Below are 23,888 nucleotides of genomic sequence, written 5' to 3'. Positions count from 1 at the left end.
TGAAAGTGAAAACTGAAAGTGAAGTCGCTCTCTTAGCGACCCCATGGACCGCAGCCTACCAGGCTCCTCCATCCATGGGATTTTCCAGGCAAGAGTACTGGAGTGGGGTGCCATTACGTTCTTTAAAACCACTAGTCTCTGATAAAGAGTCTATTGAAACCTTTTATAAATTGAGGAAAGAAGCCTTTATTCAAAGTTGCAAATTAGTTACCTGTGGACCAAATGAAGCCTAGAAAGGGACTGGTTTAGCCCTATGGTGTTTTAATATTTTAAAAATAGCTGGCAACACTAAATAATGAGAAATTTTACTTTCAGACTTGCAGTGTTGCATGAAAAAATGGGAAGATCTTGCAACAGTGGCACAGATCCCCACATGGCTCTAGCTCGCTGCAGCATGGAAGCAGAAGCTCCTTCTAGAGAGAATACAGTCCTCATGTTGCCATGGCCCCCATCACTCCTGACTGCTTGCTGGCCACAAAGGCCAAAGATCTTGAGAGAGACATTAGCGAGATGCCTGCCAAACACATTTCTCCTCTTCCTGAGCAGGCATAGTGTACAATACTTTTACCAGTCCCCTTGAATTAAGAAGGCCACGTGACTGGGTCAAACCAGTGGAAAGTCAACAGAACAGATGAACTTCCCGGTCTGGCCCATGAAACCTTATCCTGCCGTCCTCTGGGTACATGGTCTTCTCTCCCGCTGCTGGGTTGGATGCTAAGGATGTGATGGAGCACTCTGAGACCCTAGGGAATGGGGGATACTAGATATAGAAAGAACCTGAGCCCCTAAATGACTGTGTGAAGCAAGACTTACTCAACCAGAATGAGACCCAAGTGAGGAACAGCCTTTTTAAGCCATTAAGCCTCTAAGACTGAGAGTTGGTACGTAGCCTACCTTGACCAGGGCATCTTGGTTGGCATTTCTTAATCCACTAAAATCACTGTTTCACTCAAACCTGATCCCCTGTATTTAATGATACTATTTGCCCAGCCCTAGAAGGTGTTTCAGGGGCTTCCCTGGTGGCTCAGACGGTAAAGAATCTGCCTGCAATGCAGGAGACCTGGGTTTGATCCCTGGGTTGGGAAGATCCCCTGGAGAAGGGAATGATAATCTACTCCAGTTATCTTGTCTGGAGAATTCCAAGGACAGAGGAGCCTGGTTGGTTATACTCCATGGGATTGCAAAGAGTAGGACACGACTGAGTTACTAATGCACACACACAGAAAGTGTTTGAGTTTATAATCTCTGCTCCAGACTTTTCCTATAATTCTATCAGGAAATTAAACATCTCAGGGCCTCAATTTACCCATCTTTGAAATGATGGTTTGGATCACAAAATCTTGTACCAATCCCAATGCACTACGAATGTGTAAAAACTTATATCTGTCATTCAGTAGCCATTTGATGGCTTGTTAGGATTCAGATAACCTTGTTAACACAATAACAACTAAAAGAAATCACCCTTTCATTGCTGAGTAGCTTTGGATAAGTCACATTTTTTAGAAATTATCAAAATTATAGTTTGAGTGTTTATGTTAGCCAATATGTAAATTAGAGAATGATGATTAAACTCACATTCAACACCATTACATGCAACATTCAATAAAAATGTAAAGAAAAAGTAGACACTTTAAAACCAGAGGTTATAGTGTTAAATATCAATAATTTAGCAATAGGATTTGGGGCCAAATATTTAAACTTTTTTTAGGTAATAGCAGAAAGGAAATGAAATGACTATATACTCTTGGTCTTGACCCTATGTTCAATTTCCCTTTTTGTTCTATGGTAGAGTGAAATTTATATTATTGAATACTTAGGCAGCACTAATAATCACTGCTATTCTAAGAGTCAAATGCAAAAGCTATGATTTTAACTTCAATGTTTTGCTGCGCACATTTTAAAAGTATTTTATGTGAGGAAAAAAGTTACTTACCTCAGAAAAAATACATAGTTAATACCACTAGATTATTTTTTCTTAAGTTATTTTTAATTTTTTATGATAGCAGTCTTTTTTGAGCCCAGTAATTTAATATTGCTACGTGAGTTGCCTGACAATATTTAAGAGACTTTACCAAAAAGTATAATACAATTTATTTTCAAAGAAACACAGTATAATGGAAAAATAAATTAACTTACAGTCCCAGACATTTTGTCCAGTTCACTCATGGCCTCATGAATAGCAGCTTCTAAATGGTTATTTAGCTTTCCACTTCTGGAATTAACGAAAACAACACAGTAGATTAAAAAATTAAAGAAAAAAAAATCTCAATTTAATTCCCTAATCAGAAAACAGAGTACCAATTCCATGAAAGAAAGTCAATTTATATTCACATTTGGACAATTCTGATGACAAAACACTCTGGGATTCTCATGACTGAACACCAATCAATGATAAGGTCACATAACTACAGGAAAAACAAATTGAACCGATGATTAGGGAAAGTGTTCTTTCCCCTTCCACATGTTTCTTCGACCGTCTGATGATTTTGCAAGGAAGCTGGGCAACGGGTCTCTATTTCCACAGACGGAGCTTGTGCTCTTAGATCCGGCCTGCTCCGCATTGCCTTTTGTTCTGGCTTGTCTTTCTCAGGCTGTGTGTCTGGAGGAAGGGCTCTGAACTGCAGGCTCTGGCCACTAGGGAGCTCCCTCTGCCCTCTCTGGAGCATCCTGGCTTCAGGAGTTCAGCAAATGAAGGCTGAAATCCTGGTGCACTTTCATTACAGGTGGGAAACAGCTTAACCTGGCACACCTGAGGCTCTGCCACATTTCCCTGCCCCCGCCTCCCCAAAAGCAAAATGACAAAACTATTTGACAAGATAAAGAATGATGGTCTCAGAATGTCTATCACTTGTCTGACCTTTTCTCTCTACTCAGCATACCAGGCTTCCCTAGTGGCTCAGACAGTAAAGCGTCTGTCTGCAATGCAGGAGACCCAGGTTTGATCCCTGGGTTGGGAAGACCCCCTGGAGAAGGAAATGGCAGCCCATTCGAGTACTCTTGCCTGGAAAACTCCATGGACAGAGGAGTCTGGTAGGCTACAGTCCATGGGGTTGCAAAAAGTCCGACATGACTGAGCGACTTCACTTTCACTTTTCACTTGCAGCATACCACTACAGGTATTTAACATATGGAGAATCTGCCATGACTGAAACGTTTAACTAGGAAGCTAATGAACTAATTACTAAAACAAGGCAAATCCGCACTATCTACCTCTAGGAATTATGTCCACTCTAACTTTTCCTTCTTGATGCATACAAAGAATTACCCAATTACTCTGAGTACTAAGGTGATTCATTTCATTTATCTCATCCTGATGATTACTAGAGAAGGTGTAGAGGTAAATGGCCTTCCAAGAGTTAAGTCCTAGCCCAGCATTTACATGGAGATTGGAAATTTGCAGTTGTAGAAGAATTTGGCTCATAGTCCCATTTAGTTTGGCTCACATTGTGTTTAAAAACATATTTGAACTTTACTGGAATGCTTCTAGATGAGGCCCTTTGGTTTACCACAGTCCTCACCAAGTTTTACCCTCATACAACAGGACTGGACAATTCACGCAGTTAGTTTCTGTATACAATCGTTAAGTAGTATACTGCTAGGTATACACATCGTGGATGCTCCATATGGTGTCTAAATAATGTGTCCAAAGCTAAAACAACGGCTCTATGTTTTGGGAAACTTATATGCACTTAAGTCAGTTTAACTGAAAGAAAAGATTGTAACTGAACTATAAGAGCAATGCAGCATCAACCTTACCTTTTGTTGGCCTGAAAGCTAGCCTACAGCTTTTATATTCTTCCCATTTATGCAGAAAAGTGCATAGAACAAGTTATCAACCCCTATCAAACCTATTTCCAAAAAAACCTGCTAATAAATCACATATTTCTTTTAATTCTTTTATTAAAAATTTAAACTAAAGTTCCCATTTGATATAAATTCCCAGTCTCATTCTCTCCCACCCTCCTCCCCGAAGGCAACTGTGTTGTGTATTCCTATAAAGAAAGAAAATGAAATTGCTCAGTCGTGTCTGACTCTTTGAGATCCCATGGACTGCAGACCACCAGGCTCCTCTGTCCATGGAATTCTCTAGGCAAGAATTCTGGAGTGGGTAGCCTTTCTCTTCTCCAGGGGATCTTCCCAACCCAGGGATTGAACCTGGGTCTCCCGCATTGCAGGCAGATTCTTTACCATCTGAGCCACAAGGGAAGCTGTGTATTCCTATGGCGTGTTTTAATATTTTATATGATATATCCATGAACAGTACCTAGTATTGTCTTTTATGTGTTTTTTAAATATATATCATATCAAATGTGTCCTGATATAAGTACCATTCTACAACTTATCTCTTTTCTTTTATTGCTATTTTTGAGTATGTCCCAGTTGATATATAGTCACATGCTATCTTTTATTCACCTACTTATTCCAGTTTTACAGGGCCCTGGTCATCTAATGGGGTCAGGCTGAGTTGTTTTCCCACCGAGGAGTTTGCTAAGCATGATTCTGGGGAGGAATGCAATCCCAGGACTCTGTAGGGCTATTTAAGCTGAGCTAGAGTTGGGCTGGGTTGAGGCCCCTTTTGTGGCTTGTTTAGCAAAGGTCTTGACAGTATCACATACTGCCCAGCTATCTGACAATATTACGCTTTGTGCAATGTGTTAAATAGCTTTATCTTTACTATTTCTTTTGTATTTGTATAAAAGTATGAAGATAAGTTTTAAAAGATATTTGTTATGCATTTTTATTATCTTATGGGTTTAAAATTGACTACATAAAAGTCTAAATGTCTAAAAAAAAAGGAAAATATTTCAGTGAAAAACCTTCAGAGAATCTGGGTTCTATTATCTTTAATAACAAAAATAGCTAGTATTTATTGAATATTTTAAGGCTTCCCTAATGGCTTGGATGGTAAAGAATCTGCCTGCAATGTGGAAGACCTGGGTTCGATCCCTGGGTAGGAAGATCCCCTGGAGAAGGGAATGGCAACCCACTCCAGTGTTCTTCCCTGGGAAATCCATCGACAGAGGCTACAGTCCACGGGATTATAAAGAGTTGCACACGACTAAGCGACTAACACTTTCACTTTTTTATATATGCCAAGAATTGAATTAAATCTTTATATATATTACTTCATTTAATCCTTATAACAACTCAATGAAGTAGCTGTTACAACAGCTGTTTGTATGTCACACTTGATTTTTTAGGGAAAACTGGTGAAACCAATTATAATTTTATGACAAAGAAGATGATATTTAACTGTAAATAATCTTCCAAAGTAATAGAGGCATAAAAGTTTTGTTCTTTAATATGAAAAATTTCAACAGCATCTACATTAAAGTATAAAAATAATTCAACATTATTTGTTGAATGAACAGACAAAATTTTAGGAGTTTGTGAGTTCATTCTTCAACAAGATATTTAAAATATTTATAAACTCCTTGTATTAGTTTAAGGTAATTAGTACAATGTTTTTCCTTTGACAAACTTAAGCAGTTATTAGAGGGTGAAATGACTACTTTTGGAAGAGAGAATAAATATGGAGATATGGGGCATGAAATTACATGAATATATCATGGAAATCAAGAGGTACAGAGAGACTTTCTGGATGTCAAATCTGCATACCATATTCATACTAGCTGGTCAAGTCAGGAAAAATGAGCTTAAAAGAGGAAGAAAAAGCTCCATGAGTCCATGAAATGAATAATTAGTCAAAATTCAATCTTCTAGTCCAGAGGCCCTCCTTGTCGAGTCTCTTCTACTATTTTCTCTTCCCCACTGACATTTAATAATAAACATTTTTACTAATGGACACTCTAAAAGCTACTTGATTAAGCAATAGATGTTCATATAATCACATTTCTAGTTATTAATGGAGATAATTGCCACTTCTCATGTTCATTGCCTATATTGTCACACATTATCCTTATCTTTATTAATTAAAAAAAGAAGCCAGGTACACATCTGTGAATAGTACGAGAAATAAGAGGGAAGTGAGAATTGCACATCGCTCTGGACTATCAGTTCAGAATTTAAGAAACTCACTTCATGTAGACCAGAACAAACTTGGATCAAACCTAAATGTCAAGAATCTTGGATTCTAAAACCTAATCTGTAGGGAAAGTACGCAGATTAAAAAAAATTTAACACATGAGAGATCAAGATGGTAGTATACGAGGACACTGACAACTGCATGTTGAATTGCTCTCACTGAAAATGACGTGGAGACTGGCATAACGACTTTTCTACAACTAAAACTGTCCACACAGAATCTGGTAGGAATGGAGGAAAAGCTATTGGGAACCACACACAGAAGAGGAAGGCAGGATCGCAGGCTTGGAGATCTTCCCTGGGGAGCAACTCTGGGAAGATGGGCCCCTTAGCTGGTTTGAAAACAGGTAGGGCTTATGACAACCCACTCCAGTACTCTTGCCTGGAAAATCCCATGGATGGAGGAGCCTGGTAGGCTGCAGTCCATGGGGTCGCTAGGAGTCAGACACGACTGAGCGACTTCACTTTCACTTTTCACTTTCATGCACTGGAGAGGGAAATGGCAACCCATTCCAGTGTTCTTGCCTGGAGAATCCCAGGACGGGGGAGCCTGGTGGGCTGCCGTCTCTGGGGTCGCACAGAGTCGGACACGACTAAAGCGACTTAGCAGCAGCAGCAGCAGGGCTTACCGGAGGGCTGTTAGAAACCAAGACTCTGCTTTTGAAGTGTGCATGCACGTGCACAGACTTGCTTACTCCCACCCCCAACCCCACCTGCCTCCCTGCTCCAGCACAGTGGAGAGGCAGCAGACTAGAAATAGCCTGGTATTCTGGCTGGCTTGCCAGCACACTCCCTGGCCTGCACTGGGGCCCTGCTCCAGCTCTTCTTGCTCTGGCACTGCCCTCCACTATAGTAAAGGCTGCCACTGCCAACGAGAGCGCACACACTTAGAGGGAACAGAGATGCACAGACCCTCTGACTAGGGCAGAGGCAGTCATTGCCAGTGTGCATATCCCTGCCCACAACTGGAGGGAGGAGAACTAACTCAAGTGAGAACACTAATTCAAAAGATACATGTACCTCCATGTTCACAGCAGCATTATTTACAATAGCCAAGATATGGAAGCAACCTAAGTGTGTCTACCAATAGATGAAAGGGTAAAGTGGTGTGTGTGTATATATATATATACACACACAATGCGACTGCTACACAGCCATAAAAAGGAACGAAACTTTGCCATTTGCAACAACATGGATGGATGTGGGAGGTACTGCGCTTAGTGAAGTAAGTCAGCGAAATAAAAATATTGTATGTTTTCACTTACATGCAGAATCTAAAAAACAAAAAATGAACATAACAAACCAGAAACAGACTCACAGATACACAGAACAAACAGTGGTTACCAGTAGGGAAGGGGTGGGGTGAGGGGCAAGATAGGGGAACAGGATTAAGAAGTACATAGTATTAGGTATAAAATAAGATACAAGGATATAGTATACAGCACAGGAAGTATAATCAGTATTTTATAATAACTTTAAATGGAGTTTAATCTATAAAAATATTGCATCACTGTGTTGTACACCTGAAATAACATAATACCATAAATCAACTAATTTCAATTTTAAAAAATAAAGAAAATTTAATACAACAAGTATCATTTCTTGGTTTTAAAGTGTTTACGTTTTATGTTTACTTTTATGTTTATGTTATCACTTTATCACTTTCCAGATTCACAAAAATAAGGTTACTGAGTACATATATATGTACATATAGACAGAAGATTTGATCCTTACTTTAAAAAAAATCGTAACATATCTAAAAGTTACACAAATTTTTTTTCTTTAATGAAGCTATTTCCACTTTTAAGTACAAAATGGCCCTAAGTAATTCTTCAATAAATATGTAAATATTTCCTTTGTGATTAGGCAGTAATAAGCAAATCACTTTAAAGATATTTATAGTATAGTATGATTATAGCATATTGAGGGTTACATGACTATATAATGCTCTAAACATCTAATATGGTGACAGAATGTTTCAAATGGTAAAAATATGTAATTATTTTGTTTCACCTATATCTTTATAAGAAAAATAATGGTTTACTAAATACCATGTGCTAAGAACTGTGCTAAGGCTCTCTTTAGAACAATTCTAGGAGGTTGGTATTAATATCCCACTTTAGAAATGAAGTATTTAGACTCAGAGAGGTTAAACAACATACTCAAGGGTACACATAGCCAGGTAATGATGGAAACATCTGAACTCAGGCCACAACCCAAACTTTCAGCCACCTTGTTCTTGCCACCTGCCTTTTTTAGTTTCTTTCTCCTTGTCTATAAAACTAGCCAGATATTTGTTAGCTCAAATTTCTTTCCAGTTATTCTTTGGGAACTTTTCACATAAAGGGTAGAAAGAAGAGTAAATAATAGATACCAACTCTCTCTGTTCCTTTTTATTTAATCTTCAATCCATGGCCATTTTATTTTTATATGTGCCATTCTACCAGAAACTGTTCTCACTGAGGTCACCAATGGCCTCCAAACTGCCCAGTCCAAATGGAGATGTTTCAGATCTTCTCTTACTGGACCTCTGTTTTTCATTGTATTATCCCAGAAATTCGTGGTCTTTGGCTTTTAACACCCAACTCCCCTACCCTCTGGTTTTCCACCTTTCTGACCATTATTTCCATCTCTTTCATTATCTCCAGTAAATGTTCAAATGCCCCAGAGTTCGCTCTTTAGTCCATTGTTCAAATTGGTCAAAGTACCTCTGTGTGACTGAAGTCATTTTTCATAGTCAAATACCATTTCTTCCCAGTTTCAGACTTGGGTCTGTGGAATCACAGGAACCTCACGTTGCACTCGACAGTTTTCTACTGTACGCCCATTTCAGTGCTTCCACTGCCCACTAAGGCACCCGAGAGTTGTCCTTGATTACCTGTTCTCCTTCACATTCCAGCCAATCACCATGATGTTCCGTCAATTTTATCTCCTAAATGTTTCTTGACCACATTCTTTCTCCTCTGTTCTCATGGGTCCCCTCCTGGTTTGAGTCTTCCTCCTCTCTTGTCCCCTGACATGGCCTTCTAAATGGATGTCCTTGTCTCCAATACTGTTCCCCTAAAATATATCCTCCATACAGCCACAGCTAAAGTGAAAAATTCAACCATCTGTCCCCTTAGGCACTTCCAATAACGTAAAGACCTCTGAGGCCTTACCAGGCCCTTTATGGTCTGGCTCCTGCTTATACGTTTGGTTCCATCTCTTACAATTTCCTCTCCCCCAAATCTAACTGCCAACCTCATCTAAACACTGTTCCAGCCCATCCCATCTTGTCCTTGTTTCCTGTGTCTGGCTAATATCTATGTAGTGTGTAAGGCCTGGCTGAGGTATCATCTCCTCTAGGACATCTTCCGTTACCTGAGTTTAATGTCACTTCTCCGTGATCCCAAAATACACTACACTTATTCCTGTCACTGCAAATTTAACATCTTAATTATTTGTTTCTAAATCTGCCTCCTTCACTAAACAGTGAAGTCCTGGGACTACTGTGTTGTGCCTGGTTGGCATAGACGCTTTTGCTAAATCAGTCTCCTTGACTTGGGAAATAAATAAATGATTGGGTTCAACATACCATTTATCACTTATGTGGCCTTTACCTAATTATTTAAGCTATTTGGGTCTGAGTGTCCTCATCAAAAATGGGTTCAGTAATTCTGGCCCATCTTCTGATTGGGAGAATAGAATAATGGATTTTAAATCATATATGCAAAATGTAAAGTGTTCTACGAGGCATTTATAAGGCAAGTCCTTCTAAGTATAGACAATGGTCTGATAAACAAAGCTGTTTTGCTTCATATTTTTGTCTTTTACCTTGGTTCCTTTAGATAATGCTACTCAGGACCCATATAAATTCACCTCAAATAGTAAGCTGGCTTTGAAGGAAATTTTTTACGTTGCTGTTTATTACTCATTACCTTTCAGAAATTGCTTAATAGCAAATTTATGAGGAAAATACAGCTCATTTCAAGGCAGTATATCTAAATACTTGTGTTATCAACAGTTTTGGATATGTTGCACATAATCCAGCTAACTGGCATATCTCACTGAAGGAAAGATTTCAGGGATATTTTACTTATAATAAACAAGTACTACTGAATATTCTAAAGCAAATGGCCAATGAAAATTCGTGATGTAGGTAGCTTGCAATTTCCCTCCTTTCATCCAGACCTTGTATTAATTCTATAGGCTTTATCCTGCTACTAAGCTCTTCATTGTTTCACTTCAGTCAGAATAGAGGGTGCTTGACTCACTTTATCAGATCTATAGCGAATCTGGCAATTCACTTGGCCCTCACCGAAACCACTGCCAATCTGCCATCTTCCAAAGGAGTGTTGAACACAGACACACAGGTGTTAACCCACTGCAGCTGACGTCTCTTTTATGAAACATTCTAGTGAGGTGAAGAGAGTCCCCAAGATTTGTTGCATTCTAAAATTTTAGCTCTGGCAAGAATTACTGAGGACACCACTAAGAGAATGACTGCCCTTTAAAAGATGTCATTATCATTATGTAAGTCTTTTATACAAGATACGCTGCTAATCATTACAATTTCATAATTTATAGACATTTGATAATATGAAAATTATAGTAGCTGAGTAGGTGTATTGATGATATATATTAAAATAATTTTCCATGTACACATACAGAAGCACATTTATAGTTCTCTATCTTAAAATGAAATAATAGTTATGATATATGACTACATTGTATTACATACAAGTTATGTAATAAACATTATCTACTTGTCAATACTATGTTTACTCAAAATATAAAGATCTGGAAAAACTTGAATAATTAAGAATAAAGTCCCAAAGTTCAACTTATTATAATTCTGAAGAAAGTCTATTGCCCCTGCTCCAAGAAAATAATTACTTTTCATCACTTTGACTAACAACAGGTAATCTGCCAAAATTATTCACATGTGTACAACAAGGGGGGTCATTCCCCCTCCCAAAGTATTTAAATTACAAAGGGATACACTTTCACTACACTTTCAGAGACTATTTCATTGTTACATGTTGAGACTATTAATCATATTTTCTTTTCTCTCAAGGGAGAGGGATGGAGATGGGGGGGGTAAGGGAAGAGCTGATGAAGAGGGAAGTCCCACACACAGTATACATTGTTTCAGAAAATATTTTCTGTAGGAGCTAATTCATCTATAATAGTCCTCTTGGATGATAACTATTAAATTGTACTTAGGCAGGGCTCAAGATGGACTAAATCAGTGAGATTTCATTGTCCCTTTGAAGGAAAGCCAGTAAATTATATCCTTAAAAAACAAAACCGGAAAAAAAGTTGTGCTTACTTTCTGTTCCTTTTCCGGGCTCGGCTGTAGGCTTCTAAACCTTCCGTTAGTGTCTTCAACTTCTCGGGCTCCACCTGAGTGAAGGCATGAAGACCAGACCACATTACCCAGACCTGCAATTGTTAACACTGTTTTTACTTTCCTGCCAGACAAGCAGGTGCTTGTACGGCACTCGGGGGAGGGAGGCTTAATTCTCACTGTTCTGTCCTCGCTGGGGCAGAGGTTGATTCCGTGGCTCCAGGCTGCAACATCAACGGAAATGAAAGACTGGGTGGCTTTCAGAATGTCAACATTTTCAAGGTAATGTTTGAAGAACAAAACTTGGAACTTAAATAACCTTTAATTCACAAAATCATGTGAGTCAGAGATCCTGGTCTGCTTTTTGCACTGCCTGATGCTCAGCAACTGTGATTCTGTATTCCATCAGATGAAAAACAGCGGTGGTGAGTGAGGGTGCTGGGCTTTGGAGCCAGCACATAGAAGTTTGCATCTGACCTCACTTTCTAGCATGAATAACACCCTTAAATTCCCTGAGCCTCCTAAAAATTTGGATAATTTAGAGAAATATTTAGTTTGTTAAATCTTCGCTGTTAGCCAAAGCTTTGGCTTTCAAAAATAAAGACACTTCAAGAAAATTTTCCCGAGGACATTAATACCTACCTTCCTGCTAGAACTGCGGTGAGAATTAAAATACAACAAACATGGTGAACACAGCCAAGCACAGAATAGCTAGTCTTACATAGTGGTGTGTTAGGCTCTGCAGAGGCCAGGAAAAAAAAACAAAAAACAAAAACAAACGAGTAGGGTAGTAGGCTGCATGTAGTCCCTACTGATGTGGAAAGAGGGTGTGGCTACTTCTGATGGGCGTGTCCTCTCCGGGGTCCTGCTTTAACACTGCCAGCCTAGGCTACATGACACTTGCTGCCTCATCACTGTAAGCCACCAACTGGTGGCTGGGGGTTTGGTGGGGGAGGGAGGTGCAGTTTTTGCCACCTGCCCCTAATACTCTCTATCATAGTTCTTGAAGTCACTTCTCCTAAGGAAAACAATTAACAAATAGGAAATTTAATATGCAAATAAAAACACACTTAGAAAAGCACTGTAACTTTTACTGATCTTAAACACAATCTCAGTAGAAACAGTATTGCTTGCTGTGTAAATATAGCTTCAAATTAAGTCCTCCCCCCACTCCTCAACCCAGTTTTCCCCCACCCTGCACTCCTTTAATAAAAAAATTCAGAGGTTGCCAAGACACCTTAATGGGTAAGAAAATACACTCTAATAAACAAGGAAATGATTAACTTTTGTCTTTGAATCTTCCTGACTCATGAATACTGTTCATAAATAACTTTCTTTGACTTCTTCAAATCTAGTACACAGTGATGATTATTAACAAAGGGTCTCCATTGTCATCTGAAAATAAGCATTTCTAATTATTCAATGAGAATAACAGTCAAATAATGGAAATAGTTTCCTTTTCATAACTTTTGTATTTTGTCCCAAGGGATCCAAATACCTTACATACACAAATTCACTGTGGATTGTGTGCCAGAACAAGATATAACTTTGTTCCAATAACATTTCTACAGGAGTAGTCAAGTGTCTTATTGGAATGACTGGAAAAGCTTAAGTAAGATGAATATATCCATGTGTTTTTATTTTTAAAGGTACCTGGATACCTTTTCACATTTTATGTTAGAAATGGGATTCCATCTTGTACTCACTCACACAAAGAAATTATGAAAGATAGCTCACAATTAATTTATAGCTAATTCCCCTTATATTTAAATTAGTTTCTTGGCACCAAGAAGAAAGCTCTCCTATAATAGGAGCTTCTGTTAGACACAAACTGGTATAGTGAGAGATCTCAGAAAGGATTGATACAGGCAACAGAAAGCAGATTCACAGTGAAATAATGCAACATGCCACAGTGAAAACTTATCCCATTGGTCTCGATTTTTAAAAACTAAGTTAGCATAGAAAAAGACATGTAATCTAAAAATCCAAAATATTAGATAAAAAAGGAGAAATAAAAATCATAGTTATTGTGAAAAAAAAAACCTAAGTTAGGTCAAATGATTTTTAAAAAATCGTCTATTTTATTTTTAATTAAGAAATAAGGGGCAGTAAAAGCATTTCTTGCACATTTATTATGTAGAAGGCACTGTTTTATTATTTCATGTGGTAATACTGCACACTAGCATTGTTATTTTACAGATGGGCCTAAGTGAGTTTAAGTTACATGGCCAGCATCAAAACTCAGGATGGCCCCAAAGCAACCTTTCTCTGCCACGTCAACTCTAATACATGCTGAAATACACATATACTATATAGAGAGATGTGTATGTGTGTGTATGCATATATACACACACATGTAAGTATATATGTCTATATATACATGCTCAAAAAATTAGGTCAAATTATAAATCCAGTTTTTATTTACAGAAATTTAGATGATGCTTGCTCAAATTTATCTTCAAAAATTTTTTTTACACTTGAATAATTTTCTGGTGATTTTTAAAACTAATTCTCCACCATGATTTCTTCATTTAAATATGCCTCTAAGGTTCTAAGGTACTTGTAATAAATATATTATTTATAAAGGATTCAATGACCTTGAAAGAGAAAGCAATGAGAGTGATTTCTGAAACTATAAGATACACATCACTTTGTATTTCTAATATGACAAAATCATACATATCCAGAGGTAAATGTTCAGTTTATTTGGTTTCAGGATTTTAGTACTCTTTGGTATTGTGAAATATAATACATGAAGAGTGTGTGTTTTTTTGGGGAATATTCATCCACTTACACAATATTCAAGAAAGTCTTTAAAGATAACCCCCTACAAAGGTATCAGGGAACAACAAAATAAATTCCATTTCTAGTCAAATAGAAACCGTATTTAATGATTTAATGAACACTCATAAATTAATTAGCTAACTTGTAAATAAAGAAAGTACTGGGAATCAAATACATAAATATAACATTAAAAAGATTAAACATATACATATTTTTAAATAAAACTTACACTGAAGGAGCAAGTAATTTAAGATACTTACTATTTTAATCTGGAATTTAATAATCTTATATTCCTATATATTCACAAGCCAGAAGTTTCATAAATTATTTGATTTCTATCTTGGTGAGAAATTTGGGGAGGACTTTATATCTTTACTCATATCGGCCAACATATTTTCATTCTAACCATGATGATGCTAATAGTAGTGGCTATCATGGTATAACTGTGTACCTATATGATTTAGGAATTAGAAAAAGGTAACCAGACTTTATGTATTTATAGTACACATATTATCTCATGTATAAATATACACATATGCTGAATTTTTAACTTCTAAATCCCTTTTTTCATTCCTTCAGATTCTTTTTTTTTTCTTCAGATTTTTTAGATTTAATAATTCTTTGGCATAACTAGACCTATAGCCTGTTCAGTAAGGTTAGAAACATACCCATAAAACCAGACATGATTATATGGTGGATGTTTAAAAGTTTCCTGAACAAGTCTGAAACTATGGCTGCTTATTTTGTTCACAAGGCACATATTAAAGATTTGATAATTGTTTGATCTGAGGTCAGCACAGTAGCATGGAGTGTATCTCAGAAGTAAGTCTATGACATAAAAGAAGACATAAACATTTCAGAGACAGAGTGACCCTCTGAAAGTGTGCTACAGTGTATATTAGAAGAATCTGGATTAAAGATCCCAGATCACTTTTGAGCCAATTAACTAGAGAAGATGTCAAAACTCCCTTCAGGTGTTAATCCCCGATAACAGGATTAAATCTCTTGGTGATTCCTTTGCTGGTACTTAGTGCTGAGGCTAAGCTGTCACACAAAGGTTAAAAGACAAGAGCACAGCCATATCACAGATTTCACAGCAGAGAGAAAGCAGCTGACCTCAGCCGCCCCTGTTCCTTCTTCACTTCCCCATCCCTTTTTTAGAGTGTCCTCAGTTCCTATTGCTGGGGAATGGTATCATGCAAAGAGCACTAAGGTGAGAGTTAGGAGACCAGGGTTGAGCCTTGGTTTAACTGCTTGTGGTTTGTGTCTTTAGGAATGCCTCTTTCCTGAGGTCCAAATGGAAATAGGTGTGCACATCTTTATGGGTCATTGAGATTATCTACTTGGATTATCTAAGGATGAAGGTGCTTTATAAACACCAATGCAGTCTTTCCCAAGTGCCACTTGTGGCATGTGAAACTGTTTCAGGTGGAACATATACCGTTAAACATTTTTAATAGTGATATATTCATATAAATTTATATTAGAAAAATACAAAAACATTATACCTATGTTTTCACATATATCTTAGAATAAGACTAGAAGTTATTTTTAAAGTGGTTTGAACAGTGCCTACTACATAATGTGTCAAAAATATTTGTTGAATGAATAAAAAATGAGTAAATAAGAATTTGAGGACAAATTTTAAGTATTTGTATAGGTAACATGTGACTTGAGCTGAAATCTCGGAAAATCAATAAGCAGTAAGCAAATATGAGGCATTTATTAGGTTTATTATCAAACATTTATTAAGTAGTAACTACTTTAATCTTTAACCTGAAAAAGTCCTGCTAACTTAAGTGCAATATTTCAATATTTTTTCAAGTATGGGAATTAATGATAAATAATTTGGGGTAGAAAGTTGACTCACCTGTGACAGAAAGGATGAATTTAACAATAATACTTAAGGAAAATTCATAAAGTGAACCACAGTTTTTTCAAATGGACTAAGCCAATCGACATTATTGCAGTTTTAGTCAGTGGCACTATCTGAGGGTTTTTTTTTTCCTTTCATCTTCACTTCATATAGAAGCATTTTTAAGTACTAGAGAACTGTACTATAGGACTAGAGTAAATCTATTCTAAATGTGACAACAAATTTTATATAGATCCATAATACATACAGAATTAAATGTTTTGAATAAACTTGTACTTTCAAGGATACGCTGTTGAAGAGTTCATGTAGCAGAAGCATGTATTTGCCTCATACTTGAGATTCCATTTGCTAGTAACCATGTGACAACTGTATGGACAAGCTCAAGAACTCCATACTCAGTTGGAAGGGAGACAGGCCCCCTCCTTTTCCTCTTTAATCTTCCTCAGGGGGAAAAAAGCTTCACAGTATTCCACAATTACTAAAGTTTACCTCAACTTTGTTCTCAGTTTAGTCTTTTCCCCAATATTCATATTTTTGGTGTTACCTAGTTTTTCCTTTTTATTATCTTTCAAATTTTGATCAGGCACTGCTTTTGTCTGGATTTTATCTTGCTTATTACTTTCCAAAAATTATTCTTTTTCAAAAATATTCTGTTGCTGCAGACCATTGATTGCCCCAGCCACCCCACCAGTCAAAATGCAGCCCAAATATCGTGGATACTGATTGGGTATAGAGAAAATAATTCATTTTCAGAAATGGTTAAGAAAATATATATGGAAAAGGAAATATACAAAGAATACTTTCAACAGAGAATGACAGTACCAAAGAACACAAATAGCTAACACTGATAAGCCCAGAAAGAATATTCTTCAAAGTAAAAGTGTTTAAACACCACAGAAGGGCACACCTTCCAAATTTAGTTCCCAGGCTCAACTTCTTAGGTTATACACCTGCAGAATACCACTGTAAGCCGTCTCTGGTTTTGCTCCATACCATCAAAACATGAGTGCATGTGATAGTGAATAACAAACAGAAAGTGACTGTCCCAAAATAAATCTGGCATGAGTTTTAATAATGATGAGTTCTGTCTGTTTTGAACAACACTCAGAAAGCTACTTTTATCTCCTCCTGCCAAATATAACCATGTGGAAAAAAGTCAGAGTGAATCTAGAGAAGGAGCACCCTACTCATTGCTTTTAAAAACTTCTTCATTTAACCAGGTGATTCTTCTGGATAATTAGGAATGTCTCTACCTGTCCAACAACAACAAACATTTCATTGAAAAGAAACATTTTGGTGCCAATACAGAAATAAATTCTTGCCTAAATTTGCCTCCAGTCAGAATACACACTGAACATAAGAACAACGAAATACGAAGACCAATGGGACAATGTTCAAAAATAAAAATAAACCACTTAGAAAAAAAAATTTTCATTTTTTTGATTACTATTTGAGTCAACACTTTCAGGCTAGTTAATGTAAGATCAAAGATGGTAGATGATAATTACAAAATATGTTTTAGGAAAAAAAAAGAACATTTTTTCTGCTTTAAAATAATTATTGAAATAAATGCATAAAGATAAGCATCTCCCCCCACAGTTGCACAGGGTTAAAATGTCTGTACATTGTAGTGTATAGGTGTAATGCCAGCAGAAGCCATTTTCCTCTCCAAGAATTCCTTAATACTGTGCCAAGATCTGGCAGTACATTTCTCCAGCTCTGACTAAGCACTGAGGTCTTATTCTTGGCTGCTAAATCTGAAGCTATAAAGGGTTCATGGTTCAGAGAGAAACCTGCACCACTTCTTTAGAAAAAGTATACATATCTTCTAGAATGTTCTTATTACAAACTGATAGGCAAGGGGAAAATGTATTAGTAAGGAGATACCACTTCCTGAATGGTATTATATAAGGCACATTTTATCCTTCCAGTGCTGTAACATAGCTTCAGTATTGGGACAGTATTAAATAGGGGTGATTCAGCCCAACTTTTCACAGACTGTTAAAAATCTCTACTAATTAATACTGTTGAGTGTTTTGGTGGGTTGGTGGGTAGAGGAAGAATGTCTGAGTTTACAGTTTTTAGAAACAGTGAGGAGAGGGGGACTTTCAAGTTTATTCACCAAACTTAAGTCCTTTAAAATCTTTCCAAGTAGAACTCCTGCCTAAAATGAACAGTTAACATTAATTCATAATCAAATATGCCAATTTGTATGCAATGTCCTGAGGTTCATAAAAAATAGTTATTAACTATTTCATTCATGAAATATGTTATTACTATCCTTTAATACCCAACTTGGTTAATTAGTCCTTTATTTATGGATAATTCATGGATAGGTATACAATATTGAAGGTCAAATGACCACAATTTTGTAATGGTGGAATCCAAATTCATAAGGTTGTTTAATACAGAGAACAGAGAGGAGGAGGTTAATTTTTACTGAGCCTCTTTTCTGTATCATCTATTTATGGTGGTGGATGGTTCAGTCGCGAAGTTGTGTCTGACTCTTTGCGACCGCATGTACTGTAGCCTGCCAGGCTCCTCTGTCCATGGGATTTTCCCAGGCAAGAATACTGGAGTGGGTTGCCATTTTCCTCTCCAGAGGATCTTCCTGACCCAGGAATCGAACCCAGGTCTCCTGCATCTCAGACAGATTCTTTACTGACTGAGCTACGACGGAAGCCCCATCTATTTATAGTATTGCATTTAACATCATTCTGAGTAGGAATTAATATTCCCACTTGAGGAGCTCTGGAAATTAATACACCCACTCAGGACCATTTAGGTAACTAGTAGAGCTGTTTTTAAGCTCACATCAGAATGCCCAAAGCCCTTTCTCTCTAGTCTCCTCCGCTGTGTTCACACAGTATTTGATAGTTAGAAATCCTACCTCCTAGAAAGTAATCTGGGAAACTGCAGGATATTTCTAATGCACTATTAGCAATTCTACTACATTTAACACCCCACTGAAGATTTAAAAATGTCTTTTTAAATCATAAGCTGACCAAGTCATTTACACTCATGACAAACAGTTAGCTAAAGTATCAGGTTATGGACAACTTGGAGATCTCAGTCCCTGCTCCATTCGCAGCCCTGACCTATCAGTCCAGAGACTATTCAGGCAACCTGAAAACATGAGAGGTGTCCGGCTTATTCTGAATTAGTTACCTGTAATCGTGATAATTATTTTTTTTCTAGTTTTTGTTGTTCAGTTGCTCAGTCGTGACTGACTCTTTGTGACCTGTGCTGGACTGCAGCATGCCAGGCTTTCCTGTCCTTCACTATCTCCTGGAGTTTGCTGAACCTCATGTCCATTGAGTTGGTGATGCCATCATCCAACCATCTCCTCTGTCGCCCCCTTCTCCTCCTGCCCTCAATCTTTCCCAGATTTTTTCTTCTCTGCTTCTAAAAAGAATTTGAAGTGACTTGTTGAGAACAAAGATACTAACAAAAAATAAACGATAGGTTTGTGAGATATAGGGAGTGGGAGGAGATAATAAACCTGTTCTAAAATTTGAATTAACATAGATGCTATCTGGTAGGGTCTGACAGCATCTTGGATTAATTTACTCAGGTGAACATAGAAATACTAGTATGAAAAATGGAGAGGCTGAAAAGGTTTTAAATGATTATGTGTAAGAAAATTTTTCTGCAAACCGTTTCTTCTGAGATACTACAGAGAGAATTACAGGGGAAAATGGTTCACATTCCATATCAGCAAGATGGAATTAATAAGATTTTACTATAATAAACAAATTGTTCATGAAGTCAGTCTCTTTCTCTCTTGACTTTATTAAAATGTCAGGCACTGCCACAGTATATGGAAGAAAACCTAATGTACTGCTTACCTTTTTAAAAGCATAAGTCTGGTTATAAATGCACAAGGCTTTATGTATCTGACATTGTGAGAACTAAGAGGTTCAATGTAAATGAAATTTACATCATAATTGGTTCACAGTTTTAAACCAATTTTAATGTAAAATATGTTTTACAGGAAATCTTTTCAGACAGATCATGCTTTGTCTTACACAGATATTAACCACAGTTTAATCTTTTCTAGATGAACCAGGATCACCAAGACATCAGGCAAAGGACATTTGGCTGAAGTCAGAGAGACCTGTTTTTGAAATTTCACCTTTTCTGGTGTTCACCTTTTCTGGAGAACGGTGTTTGACTAGCTGGGCATCATTAATAAGGAAGACCTTCCTTTGTTTTGTGAACTATAGGAGAAAAAAAGGGGTTGTGAAGTAGCACTTTGCTTGTTTATGTGCAAAAGTGAGCTGTCCTGAAAAGACCAGAGATATTTTAAAATGTTAAGTGCCCTAGAGCTTTTAAGACTGATATACTTTGCTTTTTAATGACAGGTAAATATTTCATGTGTTATCATTAATATTTCATTATAAATTTTTAGTTTTTCATCTCTAAATGTATGCTTTCAATTACTTTCTCTGATTTACTAAAAGTATTTTTAGTGTATCTTTTTATCAAGATTTTGATATCAAAGTTGTAAGAATGTAAAATTACAATGTCAGCCAATGGGTGAGGGGATATTTGAATTTACATAAACAATTTTATGCTCCCTGTTAGGAATTAATCTATTGTCAATAACAAGGAAAAAGGATCTGGATTTTGTGAAACACTTTTACTTTATAGTGATTGAAAACCAGCTGATTTTTCAAATAAAGTAAAAAAATGTTTCTTGGACTCTTAGATAATGATTTTTTTTTTTTTAGGTGCATCTTCCTAAACATCAGTGAGGAGTTCAATCCCGGGAGTTTGCTAACACAGACTAAGCAGAAGATTAGGATCATGGTTTAAACTGAAATGTGTTAAAAGTATGTGCCTTTATTCTCCTAAGGACATAAAAAGATATTCAGACAAGGCTTGTAGGACAGGAAGAATGTTTCCAGGGAAGGGAAGCCATAATCTTTTTGTTAGTTAAGCTTTTTTTTTTGATAAAGTGGCACATAAAAAAACTTGATTTTATTTGCACAGATTATAAAACAGTTCAATGTCTACATCATAATAAAAGCCCAATTTTGCTGTTTCTAATTATTTCTTGAATAAACTGTCAAAAATATTTAGGTTTATCAGCCCAAAGAATGTTTGTCTGGTCTTGGAGAGATTAGAGAGTAAAATGTTTTATGAATAGGAATATGGAATTCATTTTCTTATCAAAGGTAGAAACATTATGCTGAAAGTGTACCCTGACAAGTATATATTAGGCATTATAAGCAATGGGTTTAAGGACCTCCCGGTCATTTGGAGAAAGACAATCCTTTTATTGTGCTGGCAAAAGGCTTTTGGTTTCCTTTGCCATTAAACCTAAATGCCAGTGGAGGTTTGAGCAGAGTTGAAATAGCTTTATACAATATAATCTTTAAGAGAATAATATATACCTGTAAAAGGAATTTTTATTTCCTAAGGAGATGAAAAATTACATGTTTCTTCATCCTATGTAGGGAATGTGCATTATTTTCATCTCCTGCTCAGATATAAATTTTTCTATCTACTTTGAACATTCTGCACATTTCTTGCCTAGTGAGTCAATTCTACCAATTGTGGGGAGGGGGAAAGCTCAGAAGACCCTTACTAATTTCTTCTAAATTGAATGGTAGTTTCATGGAGAAGTTTTCATTTAATTTATGTGATCAGATTGTGTTAAGTAGAACCAGACTATGGGGTTAAACAGTTCCATATGTTTCAAAGACCCAGAACTTTTCCTGAAAGGAGACACCATTCTAAACTCAGATGTTACCTCCTGCTTCCAGAAATGGCTGCAACTCCACCCCAGTGTTAGCTTCTCCCCAGTTTTGTGTATCACACATCAGCACATGGGAGAGTTCCAATCCCCTGGCGCTTTCTGTCACCTGGAAGGACCCCTGCCACATTGCTGGGTTCCAACAACCACCAGATTTTTCTCCCCCTATCATTGTTACTTGCCTTTGTTCTCTGTATGAATGAAGAACTAGGCACATGCAAGGAAGAAAGGCCAAGTTAACCAAATTCTGGAAATCTGGTTCCTGGGTCAGAGCCATGCTGAACCCTAGTGGGATCTACAAATGCTTTACAACTCACCACTTGACGATATGACATTTTGGTGACTACAACCATCCCCTCTTCATTTTATGCTCCAGAAGTTTGTGAGACCTCAATGAGTCATGAAGAATCCAAAGTGATGATAACAGAAAATAAGAACTGACATCTGAACAAAGGTTAGTATTTGACAACGGATAAAGATTGGTATACCTTCCCTTCCTCGGGGCTTTGTTGACAAGAACTGTGAACGTCGTCTTCTCTGACTAATTTTCCAGGCCAGGAAGTCAGTCCTTTGATTTGGCCCCAGACCAAGTCGCCAACGTTGAACGTCCTTGGCCTATAAGGGATCAATTCATTTGAAGAGGGGGAGTCTGGGTTCCTTAGGTCATCTTCACTACTAATGCTTTTAGCGTCTGAAGGGCTAGGTACACACCCGTTAATGTTTTTGGCATTAAAGTCTCCATTGTAATGGATGTAGTCTTTGACCAGAGAACTCTCCAAACTATTGGAGGAGCTCGGAGATTGCTCCTCTAGGACAAAGTCTTGCTTTGTGGTGCTCAGCAGCTCTCCAAAGCCCCGACTCTGCCGAGATCTGTTCCCGTTAATGTGTGCGCATCTTTCCACAGTGTTCTCTAGTCTCTCCTTAAAACTCATCATAGTTCTTTTGTAGTTATTATACCTGAAATTCTCCTCCAAAATCTTATCCCCTTGACAGTTTCTCGGTGGTAACAGTATTGGGTGCTGTTCCCCAGGCAGAAATGGCAGTGTAGAGACATTGTTGGGCCTTTCGTGACAAGGACTATTGTGGATGTGGCCTGGATGATCTAAAAACTCCTCACACTTCCACCTGTTTCGCTCCCCTCCAGGGCTTTGCTCCCCATCCCACTGTTTTTTAGATGTGTGGCAACCTGCTGACTTGAAATATTCAAAGCCATCTCCTTCGCTGGAGTTCTTCCCGTGGTCCAGACTGCTGGGCAACCGAGCCCCTCTCGCACTCCTCAGCCGCCCATCGTGATCCACACTGCCCATGTTTCGTCCGTGAATGACCGCACTGACAGCACTGGGGAGACTTAATGGGTCACCGATGGAAGCAGTGAAGGCACTCATGGCACTCAGAGCTGGAATGGGGCTGATCTGAGTTGTACTGTTGACAGCAGTGGTGATGACAACCTGCATCCCTTTGCTGGCTGCATCCACGACTGCTTTGTAAATAGCATCTACGGAAGCATCGCCTTGGCCCCCCATGATGAGGCCATCCTTCACCTGCTGACCTAGAGATGGGTCAATCCTCGACTGCAACTCACAAGAGGTGTCTTGGAAAGGTGGAAGTGTAGTGTTTGGATTTTCGGGAAGTGCTGTGAGCCCCGGCTGAGTGCTTATTCTTTTGTTTAGGAGAGCTGCATCTTCCTGCATTCTCACCTTAAAGAAATAGACAGGAAGTAGTGAGACAGAGAGAGAGAAAAAAAAATTTCAAGTCCTTAAAGAGAAAGATTGTAATTTTAAGATTTACCAGAAGACCAATGACTATAACAAGGAAGGCCATATAAAGACAGAATAAGACTCAAAAATGAAATCAGAAGTCACTCTGTATAGAAAGACATGTCTTGATTATACTTGGGTACTGTTTCTTTGATTGGAATCATATAACAGATTTAAAAAAAAATCATATTACTAAACATTCTGTGGAAAAATTACAGTTGAGGTGGTTGGACACAAAAGGTTTCCAGGCGATGATTCCATGTTTTTAGTGTCATTACAGGTTTTCAACTTGGAATTCAAAGAGAGAAACAAGTCTGTCACCAGCATTGCTCACAT

The 23,888-nt window shown here is 37.6% G+C and overlaps 1 protein-coding gene across 11 annotated transcripts in view; it reads right to left on the bottom strand.

The window, feature by feature from the left end:
* Positions 1-23,888, bottom strand: part of MBD5 (methyl-CpG binding domain protein 5) — a 491,337-nt gene that overhangs the window by 5,965 nt on the left and 461,484 nt on the right. For all 11 annotated transcript variants that reach the window (XM_070390101.1, XM_070390089.1, XM_070390114.1 and 8 more), the window contains 3 exons: positions 22,284-23,492; positions 11,357-11,430; positions 2,137-2,212 (listed from right to left, as the gene is read on the bottom strand). In XM_070390101.1, coding sequence (XP_070246202.1) covers positions 2,137-2,212; positions 11,357-11,430; positions 22,284-23,492 — 1,359 coding nt within the window. The remainder of the gene's footprint in view (positions 1-2,136; positions 2,213-11,356; positions 11,431-22,283; positions 23,493-23,888) is intronic.

This window comes from Bos mutus, chromosome 2, assembly GCF_027580195.1.
Source record: "Bos mutus isolate GX-2022 chromosome 2, NWIPB_WYAK_1.1, whole genome shotgun sequence".
In the NCBI taxonomy this organism is placed as follows: Eukaryota; Metazoa; Chordata; class Mammalia; order Artiodactyla; family Bovidae; genus Bos; species Bos mutus.
The sequence above is the reverse complement of the archived record's forward strand: the minus strand, read 5'-3'. Positions and strand labels throughout refer to the sequence as shown.